This window comes from Oncorhynchus kisutch, linkage group LG17, assembly GCF_002021735.2.
Source record: "Oncorhynchus kisutch isolate 150728-3 linkage group LG17, Okis_V2, whole genome shotgun sequence".
NCBI lineage: Eukaryota > Metazoa > Chordata > Actinopteri > Salmoniformes > Salmonidae > Oncorhynchus > Oncorhynchus kisutch.
The window spans coordinates 17,090,273-17,105,794 of NC_034190.2; the positions used below are offsets into that span (position 1 = coordinate 17,090,273).

The window sequence follows — 15,522 nt, forward strand, 5'->3', positions numbered from 1 at the left end:
ATTAGCCTCATCCAGCCCCTGCGGACGTCAATCTAACACTAACGAGCTCAGAGTGGGAGACGTTAATTAGACTTTTATTTAAAAGAACTCTCCTCCATCTCTGGCCACCCTGGGGTCCTTCTGTTTTATACCCTTTACAGACAGACTGTACGGAATGTTGCCACTAAAATAAAGATCTGCCAATTTTTTGGATCCCAATTCATCTAGTCCCCATTTATAGCACATTCCTGCCGGGACAGACCTTTTATATCTCCTGTACACATGCCAGCAAGTTTAGGAGTAGACGTGGGCCAATGTCACTTTCATAAACCCATTGAATAGACACCATCACAAAGAATGCTTGAGATGTTTCTACAACTTGATTGGAGTCCACCTGTGGTAAATTCAATTGATTGGTCATGATTTGGAAAGACACACACCTGTCTATATAAGGTGCCACAGCTGACAGTGCATGTCAGAGCAAAAACCAAGCCATGAGGTTGAAGGAATCGTCCGTAGAGCTCAGAGACAGGAATGTGTGGAGACACAGATCTGGGGAAGGGTACCAAAACATGTCTGCAGAATTGAAGGTCCCTAAGAACACTGTGGCCTCCATCATTCTTAAATGGAAGAAGTTTAGACCCACCAAGACTCTTCCTAGAGCTGACTGCCCGGCGAAATTGAGCAATCGGGGGAGAAGGCCCTGGTCAGGGAGCTAACCAAAAACCTGATGGTCATGCTGACAGAAATCCAGGGTTCCTCTGTGGAGATGGGAGAACCTTCCAGAAGGACAAGCATCTCTGCAGCACTCCACTAAGCAGGCCTTTATGGTAGAGTGGCCAGACAGAAGCCACTCCTCAGTAAAAGGCACGACAGCCCGCTCGGAGTTTGCCAAAAGGCACCTAAAGGACTCTCAGACCATGAGAACAACATTCTCTGGTCTGATGAAACCAAGATTGAACTCTTTGGCCTGAATGCCAAGCGTCACATCTGGAAGAAACCTGGCACCATCCCTGCGGTGAAGCACGGTGGTGGAAGCATTATCATGGTGTTGGGATGTTTTTCTCTCTCAGGGACTGGGAGACGAGTCAGAATCGCGGCAAAGATGAAAGGAGCAAAGTACAGAGACATCCTCGATGAAAACCTGCTCCAGAGCGCTCAGGACCTCAGACTGGAGTGAAGGTTCACCTTCCAACAGGACCATGACCCTAAGTACACTGCCAAGACAACATAGGTGTGGCTTTGGGACAAGTCTCTGAATGTCCTTGAGTGGCCCAGCCGGAGCCCGGACTTGTACCCGATCAAATATCTCTGGAGAGACCTGAAAATAGCTGTGCAGCGACGCTCCCCATCCAACCTGACAGAGCTTGAGAGTTTCTACAGAAAAGAATGGGATAAACTCCCCAAATACAGGTGTGCCAAGCTTGTAGTGTCATACCCAAGAAGACTCGAGGCTGTAATCATTGTCAAAGGTGCTTAAAGGCCAAAGTACTGATTAAAGGGTCTGAATACTTATGTAAACGTGATATTTCATTGTAGTTGCTTGTAGTTGATCACCCAAACCGTTTTGTTAAATATTTTGTTTCGTTTTTTGTGTAGAGACATTATCCAGAATGAGATTGTGATGTTATATGAGTTTGTTGGGAGTGTTTTGGAGCATTTCATAAGAGGCAGAAATAGAGCGTGGGATACAAGAGAACAAGCTAAAGTAAATGCACTGACTTTACAAAACATTAAGAACACCTGTTCTTTCCATGACAGACTGACCAGGTGTATCCAGGTGAAAGCTATGAACTCGGCTGTTAAATTCACTTCAAATCAGTGTAGATGAAGGTGAGGAGACAGGTTAAAGCAGGATTGTTAAGGATTGTGTGCCATTCAAAAATGTAAGTGCCTTTGAACGAGGTATGGTAGTAGGTGCCAGGCACACCATTCGTGTGTCAAGAACGGCAACGCTGCTGGGTTTTTCACGCTCAACAGTTTCCCACGTGTATTAAGAATGATCCACCACCAAAAAGACATCCAGCCAACTGTGGGAAGCATTGGAGTCAACATGGCATGGGCTTTCGACAGAGTCCATGCCCTGATGAATTGAGGCTGTTCTGAGGGCAAAAGGGGGGGGTGCAATTGAATATTAGGAAGGTGTTCCTAATGTTTGGTTTACTCAGTGTACGTGGAAAAAGTATTGGCAGTAGAGGACAGAAACAGACATACAAAAACAGCAATAAAAGAGGACTAGGTTACAGAACTTAGCAGAGTGTGTGTGTATATGAACTCACGTTGCGTGGCTCCTCGGGGGGGTGCTCCAGTCCGTCGGGGGGGCTCATGCTTCGCGAAGAGGGCTGGATGCAGACCACCTCTCTCTCCCAGCCTGCACCAGGGGTCGGGGGGGTGGCCGGAGGGGCGCATGCACCAGGGGCCTCGGGAGGGGGGCGGGGCATCTGCTCAGGGGACAGGGCACCGTCTGCCCCGTCTGGAGAAAACACAACAGCCACACAGAAAACAGGAGGTGTCACCACTGAAAACGAGCAGGATCGATGTCTCTTTAGCTGGGAGAGAAGGAGATGTGGCTGGGGTTCAACAGACCTATGGGAGGAGGAGAATGTAACAGGTTGACAGTGAGAGAAGATACAGCGAGAAGAGAAGGGGAGATCGAGAGAGACAGTAAGATAAAAAAAATGTAGAAACCCTTAGACAAACACAGATATTGTAGATTATAGATAGCTAGAGTGATGTAGAGATGCCTGTTGAGATGACAGCCAGAGACAGACAGATAGATGGGGGCAGAGGGTTTCACCTCGAGTGTTGTCGGTGGAGTAGGGGTTCCCGTACTGCAATTCTGCAGGTCTCTGGGGTACCAGGGGGGGTGGGGAGGGGTCCTGGGGGTAGGGCAGGGGGTAGCGTAGCAACACAGGCTGTTTGACCTCTGACCCCTGACCCTCGGCCTCCTGCTCCCTCTGTCGGTCCTGACACTGATGCAGCTCCTGGCACGGGGACAAGGAGACGGCCACTGAGAACAACTTCAATCATTTGAAACAAATATCAGCACTGAATAAAACCAGGAAATCCTTTTCATTCATACAGCTGGATAAACAAAACCAATGCAATGGGGCGTGGTTTCAGCTTGACATTACTCTACTTTTAAAGTCTGAAAATATTTGACAAACTTACATTTATGAGTGAAATGTCCCTTTAGGCTGGGCCACAATCTTAGATATACAGAAAATGCATGTCTGTATGTATAACTGTAGCTATGTATTTAAGTGATAACAGAAGCCGTGGTTTGGAGGATATATTGTCATGGGTGTTGTCTTGGGCCAGCAAACTATGCCAATAGTTTGAGCTCCATTTTTATGGAATGCTCTGCCTACCCATGTGAGAGACGCAAACTCGGTCTCAACCTTTAAGTCTTTACTGAAGACTCATGTCTTCAGTGGGTCATATGATTGAGTGTAGTCTGGCCCAGGAGTGTGAAAGTGAACGGAAAGGCTCTGGCCCAACGAACCTCCCTTGCTGTCTCTGCCTGGCCGGTTCCCCTCTTTCCACTGGGATTCTCTGCCTCTAACCCTATTACAGGGGCTGAGTCACTGGCTTACTGGGGCTCTTTCATGCCATCCCTAGGAGGGGTGCGTCACTTGAGTGGGTTGAGTCACTGATGTGATCTTCCTGTCTGGGTTGGCGCCCCTCCTTGGGTTGTGCCGTAGCGGAGATCTTTGTGGGCTATACTCGGCCTTGTCTCAGGATGGTAAGTTGGTGGTTGAAGACATCCCCCAAAGTGGGTGGGGTTATGTCCTTCCTGTTTGGCCCTATCATCGGATGGGGCCACAGTGTCTCCTGACCCCTCCTGTCTCAGCCTCCAGTATTTATGCTGCAGTAGTTTGTGTCGGGGGCTAGGGTGAGTTAGTTATATCTGGAGTACTTCTCCTGTCTTATCCGGTGTCCTGTGTGAATTTAAGTATGCTCTCTCTAATTCTCTCTTTCTTTCTATCTCTCGGAGGACCTGAGCCCTAGGACCATGCCTCAGGACTACCTGGCATGACTCCTCCTTGCTGTCCCCAGTCCACCTGGCCGTGCTGCTGCTCCAGTTTCAACTGTTCTGCCTGTGATTATTATTATTTGACCATGCTGGTCATTTATGAACATTTGAACATCTTGGCCATGTTCTGTTATAATCTCCACCCGGCACAGCCAGAAGAGGACTGGCCACCCCTCATAGCCTGGTTCCTCTCTAGGTTTTTTCCTAGGTTTTGGCCTTTCTAGGGAGTTTTTCCTAGCCACCGTGCTTCTACACCTGCATTGCTTGCTGTTTGGGGTTTTAGGCTGGGTTTCTGTACAACACTTTGAGAAATCAGCTGATGTACGAAGGACTATATAAATACATTTGATTTGATTTGAATATATCCTCCAAACCAAGGCTTCGAGGGCATTATCATTTTTATACAATGGTTACCATCATATTAAAATAATGATTGACATATTTTCATTAAAAACTATTTTGATTCATTTACTCATCCTTCCACGAGGATATAGCCCTGAGGTTGCTACCCAAGCCATCTGGTAGTTGGTTTGATTGGCATCGTTGCCATTCCAAACAAAAAATGGTTGCTATGCAGGCTTTTCCTCCTTGGTAGATAGCCGACTACACAGCTAACACAATCACTTCAAACTGAAGCTGGAAAGACAGCAAACCAGCTGCATTTGTTTTACCAGTTTGCCTATTGACATTTCTTTGCATATATCCATACAAATGTTGCGAATTCATGATTTCCACTGGCAGAGGAAAGCCGTCTGTCTCGTCCCGACACGTTCATTCTCGACGGGACAGTGGATATCACATTTCAATATTGTAATAATGTTGCAAATGTCGGTGAGACAGACAGCAAGGTTCCTACAAATCTCAGCTGCTGTAAACCAAGTGCTAGCCAAAAGCAACGGGAGATCGTGTCTAGCTGCTTTTTACAGTGGAGATCAGGTTGATGCCTGGCCGGGACGTGCAGTGACTTTCCAGATGGAACAGTCACCAGGCATTTCGCCATCATTGCCAGTGGTAGTCTGAAATGCACAATGGCTAGAACGTGCTTTTAACCAATCAGCATCCAGGATTAGACCCACCCATTGTATAAATATCTATGGCCCTGGACTAAGTACCACAGGACGTCACATCTATGCCCCGTCTGAAATACCCTTTCCTATACCTAGACACCTCTCCTAGATCTGAAATACCCTTTCCTATACCTAGACACCTCTCCTAGATCTGAAATACCCTTTCCTATACCTAGACACCTCTCCTAGATCTGAAATACCCTTTCCTATACCTAGACACCTCTCCTAGATCTGAAATACCCTTTCCTATACCTAGACACCTCTCCTAGATCTGAAATACCCTTTCCTATACCTAGACACCTCTCCTAGATCTGAAATACCCTTTCCTATACCTAGACACCTCTCCTAGATCTGAAATACCCTTTCCTATACCTAGACATCTCTCCTAGATCTGACATACCCTTTCCTATACCTAGACACCTCTCCTAGATCTGAAATACCCTTTCCTATACCTAGACACCTCTCCTAGATCTGAAATACACTTTCCTAGATCTGAAATGATCCATTGGAGCTTATGTACGATTAGGAGCAACTTCAGGGTTTTCTATCATAGAACACCAAACAGTTCTACCTGCAGTTCTATCTGAAGTCAACTGCTAGAATTATCTAGTCTTACTGTGAGAGGTGTCAAACACCAGCCCACAAAGCTCTCGCATGCTTGCTGAAGGTGCTCACCCCCCCCCCCCCCCTCTCTTCCCTTTCTTTCTCCTTCCCACCTTTTTCTTCCTCCCTCTCTTGATGACTTCATTAGTGCAGGGCTATCCGGTCTAACATTTAAACGAGGGTGACCGCGGGGTGAAACAGACACGAAGGCTGGCATTTCCACCATTTAATGGTTAGTGTACTACGGCAGTACCGTACAGGGATGGGTGTATCATTAGTTGAATCTAGAAATTGGGGCAGAGGGAGGAAGCTATGTTGGGGTATCCAGTGCTTTGGTAGGCTTATAACAGCTAAACACTTGCAGGCTTCAGCAGTAGCTCTATGAAAGCATTTTATACCATCTCAAACATTTGACAGCTCATAGGTTCAGTGTCCTGATGTTTTAACAGCTGTGTAAACTGTGTATTTCCTGAGGTCTTATGCTATGACAGCTGTATGAATGTTCATAGTACCTCCTTGAGTTGGTCCTTCTCTCTGAGGGCCTGAGCCAGACTCTCCTTCAGCTCTGTCACCTCTATGGCCCTCTCTGCCATCTGGATCTACACAGAGGAAACAGACCATCAGACAAACATCAGACAAACACTGTACCCATTGGCCACAAGGAACAGAGAACTTACAGATTTATTCTTTAAGAACCCATTGTAAGTCATCATGTATATACCATCCCAGACATAACCTAGTCTAGTGCACTGGGGTAAATATAAATCAAGCAAAGTTTACATGGCTGTGTGTCTGGGCTCTTCTCAAACAACTACAAAGGCAGCTACTCTGCCTGACTCTCTCCGACTCCCCCTCTCTCCAACTCTCCACCCGACTCTATTCCCAACTCTCCCCCTCCCTCCCCCCTCTTCAGCTCCTCCCGACTCTCCCTCCCCCGACTCTCCTTCCCTCCCTCTCTCCTTCCCGCCTCTCTCCAACTCTCCTTCACTCCCTCCCTCTGACTCCCTCTCCCTCCCCCCGACTCTCCCTCCCTCCCTCCGACTCTCCCTCCCTCCCTCCGACTCTCCCTCCCTCCCTCCCTCCGACTCTCCCTCCAACCCTCCCTCATCTGTCTTTTCCCCATTATCTCTTTCTACAGTATCTATCCCTTTCCCTCCTCCTCCATTTCTCTTTCTCTCCCTTGTTCTTGGTGAAGGGGGCTGCAATAGTGCAATTCTCTCCATTCCCCCCTCCTCTTTTCTGTCATCTCCTCTTAACTCCTCGTATATCCTCCCCTCCCCTCTTCCCTTCCCCCTCCTCTCCTCCCCAGTGTGTGTGTGATGTAAACAGCTATAAAGCATGTGTATCTGGGGCTTGGGGTTATAACTGTGTGTATTTATCTCTATCTGGAGACATTATCGAGAGAGAGAATACTATTTACTGCACAGATAAACACACTCACTCCCAGAGATCAAGCACACACTCACTCCCAGAGATCAAGCACACACTCACTCCCAGAGATCAAGCACACACTCACTCCCAGAGATCAAGCACACACTCACTCCCAGAGATCAAGCACACACACAGAGCCAGAAAGGAAGGCATTTCACTGTACTTGTGCATTGAAACTGAAACACACACACCCTCACTGAGCGAGAAGTACACACACATTCAGTGTAGAGGACCATGGTGATGGACGGTTAAAGAGTAACAACCAAGCTAACCTCACAGGGCTGACCTAGACACAACCTTATCAACCTGGCAAAGAGACTGGGTGTGTTTGTGAGCCAGAATGTGTGCGTCCATGTGTGTGTGTACAAATGTGGTTAAATGTGAGCATGATCGTGTGTGTGTGTGTGTGTGTGTGTGTGTGTGGATGACTCACCCTGAATCGCTCCTCCTCATTGGCCAGTCTCTGTTTGAGCGTTTCGTTGATAGCACACTGCTCCGCCCACTTCTCCTCCATCCTCGCCAGCTCCTCCTCCACCGAACGAGTCTGCTCTTTCTCTACCTCCTCCACACTCCTCCTCTCATCCACCTCTTCAGCACTCCTCCTCTCATTCTCCACCTCCACCCAACTCTCCATCTTCATGCTCATGAACTCACCTCCTACACTCCTGTCCTTCTTCCTCTCCTCTTCCACACTCCCCTCTTCTTTCCCTTCCTCTCCTCCACTCACTTCCCTCTCGTCCCCATTTCTCCCCTTCCTCTCCTCTTCCACACCCCCCTCTTCTTTCCCTTCCTCTCCTCCACTCACTTCCCTCTCGTCCCCATTTCTCCCCTTCCACTCCTTCCCCCCTACTCTCATGGTTTCCATGCCTGAGAATGTATTGGTGTATGTGTGTTCCCTGTCTTTGTAACTGCGGTTAGGGACAGCAGGCCTCTCAGTGTCTCCTCTCAGCACAGCTGCAGCCAGATTGCCTGCAAACACACAGAAGTTAGATGACTTAGTATTAAAGAGAAAAGTGTGTGTGTGTGTGTGTCAGTACCTGCTGTAGGTGACTCTGGACTGGGTGTCAGTGGCTCCTGTGTCGTCTCAGTAGCAGCGTTTCTCTTTGACTCCTACAGACATAAAGGGGAAATAAGTTGAGGAAGCCATTTCAGACCATTGAGATGTACCCCAATGATAAACTCCCAGTCATTAGATATAATGTTTCTGTTGCTGAATCAGGCTGGGGACATAGGAGACCGCTTTGCTGCTTATGAAATGGCACCCTATTCACTAACATTCACTACTTTTGACCAGGGCCCTAAGGGCCCTTATGAAATGTAGTGCACTATATAGGGAAGAGAGCCGTATGGGCCCTGGTCAAAAGTAGTGCACTATATAGGGAACATATATGTATGGGCACTGGTCAAAAGTAGTGCACTATATAGGGAACATATATGTATGGGCACTGGTCAAAAGTAGTGCACTATATACGGAACATATATGTATGGGCACTGGTCAAAAGTAGTGCACTATATAGGGAACATATATGTATGGGCACTGGTCAATAGTAGTGCACTATATAGGGAACATATATGTATGGGCACTGGTCAATAGTAGTGGACTATATAAGGAAGCAACCTGTCAGTGGCCTTGGGTGTGTGCCACTAGATGGCGCTATGGTGTGGTGTATTACAGTACTGCAGACAGACAGACTCACCCCCTGGGCCTCGCTGAGCTTGGCCACCTGCCTGCGGAGTCGCTGACACTCCCTGTACTTCTCCTTGTAGTGCTCAGCGGCCATGTGGAGACGCAGCTTCAGCTCCTCCACTTCTCTCTGTAGCTCAGCCTCCGCCTCAGACACCACACACCCCCCCTCACTGGAGGTCCCCACACCCTGAGAAAGAGGGAGGGGGAGAAGTTCAGCACAAATAAATCATTCAATACTGCAATTCTGTTACTAAATTTGTCTACAGCACACAGCAGTTGTACATTCCTCTTACATTTCTATTCTTAAAAACTAAGAAAGATCCATCTGTGGATATCTATGGTCTCCTTACCACTTCCTGTTGGGAGGTGGTCCTCATGCGGTCCAGCTGCGTCTCCATTCGCCGGCACTCTGCCTGGGCATCGGCCAAGCTGGCGCGGAGGGCGTCGACCTCCAGGCGGGCGCGGTACAGCTCGGTCATGGTGCGGTCGCGGGCACTCGCTGAGTCGCGGAGCTCTGACACCAACATGGCGGCCTGCTGGCGAGATGCCTGGAGCTGCTCCTCGGCCTGGCGAAGCTTCTCCCTCAGACGACCCATCTCAGCCTAGAGAGAGGGAGGGGCAGACAGGTTAATACCAACATTTACACACAGGTGCTGCGAGGCCTGACACACAGTAACTGCTACCTCAGAAGGGCTATCTTAGCTTACATGTGTGTCTTTCTTTTCTATGTGACATCAGGGTCAACATTTCTAAATGGTTTGATATACATTTAAATATGATCTTCTTGCAGCTTCATGTGTAGTTACAGGAATAAGAGTCTAGGTAGGCACAATGAGACCTTAACTCGAGCAACAACAAAACATCTACATGAAACATGGACACTGCATGTCTGTTAGTGCTTTAGTCAACTTCTCTATCATTTATACCCATGCTAAACAGCAAAAGATAAACAGCATTTGTATATTTTGTAATAGTTTATATGATCATTTAATACAATAATATAATACAATGGGTTCTGGCAACAAAATCATTGACAATAATAATAATAAAAATAATAACCAATAATGAAATTATTATAATGTGTAAAGTTTTAATGGTGTGTGTGTGAAAACTAGACATCACATTCTTGCTTCCTCTGTCCTTGTTTCCTCCACTCCTTGAAAGTGCATTGGAGCCAGAGGGGAGGAACCTTCCCTCCTCTCCCCCAATGTGCTTTGAGAGGGAGGTGAGGAATGGAGGAAAAAAGGGGAGAATCTAAATTGCATTTCCTAAATTCCTGACACCCTTCTCAAAAACCCATTGATAAAACCCATTGATAAGAAGGTGAGATGGGAAACACAATCTAGTAAATGAATGAAATATATTAATCAGCAGTGACAGAGCAGCTAAGATGCAATTTTTATTTTATCTTTATTTAACTAGGCAAGTCAGTTAAGAACAAATTCTTATTTACAATGACAGCCTAGGAACAGTGGGTTAACTGCCTTGTTCAGAGGCAGAATGACAGATTTTTAGTGTCAGCTCGGGTATTCGATCTAGTAACCTTTCGGTTACTGGCCCAACGCTCTAACTACTAGGCTACCTGCCGCCCCAATAGATAGTGTAGGATACAGTATATACATATGAGATGAGTAATAAGAGATATGTAAACATTCTTAAAATGGCATTATTAAAGTGACTAGTGTTCCGTTTATTAAAGTGGCCAATGATATCAAGTCTGTAGGTAGGCAGCTGCCTCCCTGTTCTAGTGATGGCTGTTTAACAATCTGATGGCCTTGAGATAAAAGCTGTTTATCGATCTCTCTGTCCCAGCTTTGATGCATCTGTACTGACCTCCCCTTCTGGATGATAGTGGGGTGAACAGGTAGTGGCTCGGTGGTTATTGTCCTTGATGATCTTTATGGCCTTCCTGTGACATCAGGTGTTGTAGGTGTCCTGGAGGGCAGGTAGTTTGCCCCCGGTGATGCTTTGTGCCAACTGCACCACCCTCTGGAAAGCCCTTCGGTTGGGGGCGGTGCAGTTGCCCTACCAGGCGGTGATGCAGCCCGACAGGATGCTCTCAATTGTGCACCAGTAAAAGTTAGTGAGGCTTTTCGGTGACAAGCCACATTTTTAGGCTGGACCATTTCAGTTTGTCGGTGATATGTACACAGAGGAACTTAAAACTTTCCACCTTCTCCACTGATGTCCCGTTGATGTGGACAGGGGGGTGCTCCCTTTACCATTTCCTGAAGTCCATGATCATCTCTTTTGTTTTGCTGACATTGAGTGTCCAATTCTCTCAGATCTCCACAAGTGTCTTGGGGTAGTAGTGGTTTCTGGACCCCAGAACCCGTCTGGTGTGGGGTGGACCTACAGCACAACACTTGAGGCATTGGTTGGATGTTTCATTCCATTGCTATACACACAGACATGTGTAAGCTGGACACACCCACAGCACCCTATCAGGCTGATCAGGCAGGCCCTGGTAGCTGGAGAGCTGCTGGAAACACTGAAATTATATATTTACACGTGTGCTTCATTCCAGCTAGTTAGATGTGCAACCACTGACTAACTATAGTTAGGGCATATCTCTAGTCTAGCAACAGATACTGTTGTTTAGGCTGGATATCACCATTTAATAAGACTACCAATGATTAGCTAGGACATATCAGTCAGCTAACCATTTACAGTAACAGCAGTTCATTAATAAGTAAATACACACTAATTATTGAGATATGTTACCTTAACTAGGCACTGTGACCCGGTATGGGCAGCTATTAATTCATGGAAGTGTGAACTCCTACTTTGAAAGGACAGGAAGTGTTGGCTGAGCACTTGACCAGGCACTGTAAAGTCCATGGAGATCAAGAACACCTCCTCCCAGCTGCCCACTGCACTGAGGCTAGGTAACACGGTCACCACCGATAAATCCATGATTATCGAAAACTTCAACAAGCATTTCGCAATGGCTGGCCATGCCTTCCTCCTGGCTACTCCAACCTCGGCTAACAGCTCCGCCACCCCCGCAGCTACTCGCCCAAGCCTCTCCAGGTTCTCCTTTACCCAAATCCAGATAGCAGATGTTCTGAAAGAGCTGCAAAACCTGGACCCATACAAATCAGCTGGGCTTGACAATCTGGACCCTCTATTTCTGAAACTATCCGCCGCCATTGTCGCAACCCCTTTTACCAGCCTGTTCAACCTCTCTTTCATATCGTCTGAGATCCCCAAGGATTGGAAAGCTGCCGCAGTCATCCCCCTCTTCAAAGGGGGAGACACCCGGGACCCAAACTGTTACAGACCTATATCCATCCTGCCCTACCCATCTAAGGTCTTCGAAAGCCAAGTCAACAAACAGGTCACTGACCATCTCGAATCCCACCGTACCTTCTCCGCTGTGCAATCTGGTTTCCGAGCCGGTCACGGGTGCACCTCAGCCACGCTCAAGGTACTAAACGATATCATAACCGCCATCGATAAAAGACAGTACTGTGCAGCCGTCTTCATCGACCTTGCCAAGGCTTTCGACTCTGTCAATCACCATATTCTTATCGGCAGACTTAGTAGCCTCGGTTTTTCTAATGACTGCCTCAAATCGGAGGGCATGCTGTCCGGTCCTCTGGCAGTCTCTATGGGGGTGCCACAGGGTTAAATTCTCGGGCCGACTCTTTTCTCTGTATATATCAATGATGTTGCTCTTGCTGCGGGCGATTCCCTGATCCACCTCTACGCAGACGACACCATTCTGTATACTTCCGGCCCGTCCTTGGACACGGTGCTATCTAACCTCCAAACGAGCTTCAATGCCATACACTACTCCTTCCGTGGCCTCCAACTGCTCTTAAACGCTAGTAAAACCAAATGCATGCTTTTCAACCGTTCTCTGCCTGCACCCGCACGCCCGACTAGCATCACCACCCTGGATGGTTCCGACCTAGAATATGTGGACATGACTGTAAACTCTCCTTCCAGACTCATATCAAACATCTCCAATCTAAAATCAAATCTAGAGTCGACTTTCTATTCCGCAACAAAGCCTCCTTCACTCACACCGCCAAACTTACCCTAGTAAAACTGACTATCCTACCGATCCCCGACTTCGGCGATGTCATCTACAAAATAGCTTCCAATACTCCACTCAGCAAACTGGATGCAGTTTTTCACAGTGCCATCCGTTTTGTTACTATATACCTTATACCACCCACCACTGCGACCTGTATGCTCTAGTCGGCTGGCCCTCGCTACATATTCGTCGAAAGACCCACTGGCTCCAGGTCATCTACAAGTCCATGCTAGGTAAAGCTCCGCCTTATCTCAGTTCACTAGTCACGATGGCAACACCCACCCGTAGCACGCGCTCCAGCAGGTGTATCTCACTGATCATCCCTAAAGCCAACACCTCATTTGGTCGCCTTTCCTTCCAGTTCTCTGCTGCCTGTGACTGGAACGAATTGCAAAAATGGCTGAAGTTGGAGACTTTTATCTCCTTCACCAACTTCAAACATCTGCTATCTGAGCAGCTAACCGATCGCTGCAGCTGTACATAGTCTATCGGTAAATAGCCCGCCCAATTTTACCTACCTCATCCCCAAACTGTTTATAATTATTTACTTTTCTGCTCTTTTGCACACCAATATCTCTACCTGTACATGACCATCTGATAATTTTTCACTCCAGTGTTAATCTGCAAAATTGTAATTATTCGCCTACCTCCTCATGCCTTTTGCACACAATGTATGTAGACTCTTTTTTCCCCTTTCTTTTTCTACTGTGTTATTGACTTAATTGTTTACTCCATGTGTAACTCTGTGTTGTCTGTTCACACTGCTATGCTTTATCTTGGCCAGGTCGCAGTTGCAAATGAGAACTTGTTCTCAACTAGCCTACCTGGTTAAATAAAGGTGAATAAATAAAATAAAAAATTCCACATTTAACCCCACCCACATTTGAACTTCGCAATATCAAGTCATTTTTAAAATTTCTATTCAAAAACGAATATACAGGCTGTTTTCACATTCCCGATTGTTGTTTTCCCCTCGAGTTAAAAGGGAGCAATCAAAACGTACACGGGCCGTAATCTTACCTCAGGAAACTTGATTTAATGTTGTCCACGAAGTAGGCTAATTATCTTGACTGCCGTAAGAGAAAATCTCTATCACTTGACTGTCATTCAGAAAGTCCTTTCCTCAATCAGCTGTTGCTTTGAAATAATTTCCCCACGTAATTAAACAGCTAGACATCAAGCGTGTATCAAACTACTAAGCATAATTACTGAAGAACCCTGTTAATGACTGTATCGATTTTGTTTTATTAATCATATGAAAGTTACTCTTTCTGTTTGAAGCATTGGATTTTGGAATCACATACATTATTTTGAATATGTGTGTATATACAGTGGGGCAAAAAAGTATTTAGTCAGCCACCAATTGTGCAAGTTCTCCCACTTAAAAAGATGAGAGAGGCCTGTAATTGAAAAAAATCCAGGATTTTTAATGAATTTATTTGCAAATGATGGTGGAAAATAAGTATTTGGTCACCTACAAACAAGCAAAATGTATGGCTCTCACAGACCTGTAACTTCTTCTTTAAGAGGCTCCTCTGTCCTCCACTCGTTACCTGTATTAATGGCACCTGTTTGAACTTGTTATCAGTATAACAAACACCTGTCCACAACCTCAAACAGTCACACTCCAAACTCCACTATGGCCAAGACCAAAGAGCTGTCAAAGGACACCAGAAACAAAATTGTAGACCTGCACCAGGCTGGGAAGACTGAATCTGCAATAGGTAAGCAGCTTGGTTTGAAGAAATCAACTGTGGGAGCAATTATTAGGAAATGGAAGACATACAAGGCCACTGATAATCTCCCTCGATCTGGGGCTCCACGCAAGATCTCACCCCAAAATGATCACAAGAACGGTGAGCAAAAATCCCAGAACCACACGGGGGGACCTAGTGAATGACCTGCAGAGAGCTGGGACCAAAGTAACAAAGCCTACCATCAGTAACACACTACGCCGCCAGGGACTCAAATCCTGCAGTGCCAGACGTGACCCCCTGCTTAAGCCAGTACATGTCCAGGCCCGTCTGAAGTTTGCTAGAGAGCATTTGGATGATTGAAGAAGAAGATTGGGAGAATGTCATATGGTCAGATGAAACAAAAATATAACTTTTTGGTAAAAACTCAACTCGTCGTGTTTGGAGGACAAAGAATGCTGAGTTGCATCCAAAGAACACCATACCTACTGTGAAGCATGGGGGTGGAAACATCATGCTTTGGGCTGTTTTTCTGCAAAGGGACCAGGACGACTGATCCGTGTAAAGGAAAGAATGGATGGGGCCATGTATCGTGAGATTTTGAGTGAAAACCTCCTTCCACCAGCAAGGGCATTGAAGATGAAACGTGGCTGGCTCTTTCAGCAAGACAATGATCCCAAACCCACCGCCCGGGCAACGAAGGAGTGGCTTCGTAAGAAGCATTTCAAGGTCCTGGTGTGGCCTAGCCAGTCTCCAGATCTCAACCCCATAGAAAATCTTTGGAGGGAGTTGAAAGTCGTGTTGCCCAGCAACAGCCCCAAAACATCACTGCTCTAGAGGAGATCTGCATGGAGGAATGGGCCAAAATACCAGCAACAATGTGTGAAAACCTTATGAAGACTTCCAGAAAACGTTTGACCTCTGTCATTGCCAACAAAGGGTATATAGAAAAGTATTGAGACAAACTTTTGTTATTGACC

The 15,522-nt window shown here is 46.6% G+C and overlaps 1 protein-coding gene across 3 annotated transcripts in view; it reads right to left on the minus strand.

Moving 5' to 3' along the window:
• Positions 1 to 15,522, minus strand: part of LOC109907257 (tax1-binding protein 1 homolog A) — a 39,607-nt gene that overhangs the window by 2,183 nt on the left and 21,902 nt on the right. For all 3 annotated transcript variants that reach the window (XM_031793125.1, XM_031793127.1, XM_031793126.1), the window contains exons 9-15: positions 9,154 to 9,405; positions 8,814 to 8,990; positions 8,154 to 8,226; positions 7,550 to 8,085; positions 6,198 to 6,284; positions 2,777 to 2,963; positions 2,259 to 2,452 (exon numbers count right to left, since the gene is read on the minus strand). In XM_031793125.1, the coding sequence (XP_031648985.1) occupies positions 2,259 to 2,452; positions 2,777 to 2,963; positions 6,198 to 6,284; positions 7,550 to 8,085; positions 8,154 to 8,226; positions 8,814 to 8,990; positions 9,154 to 9,405 (1,506 nt within the window). The remainder of the gene's footprint in view (positions 1 to 2,258; positions 2,453 to 2,776; positions 2,964 to 6,197; positions 6,285 to 7,549; positions 8,086 to 8,153; positions 8,227 to 8,813; positions 8,991 to 9,153; positions 9,406 to 15,522) is intronic.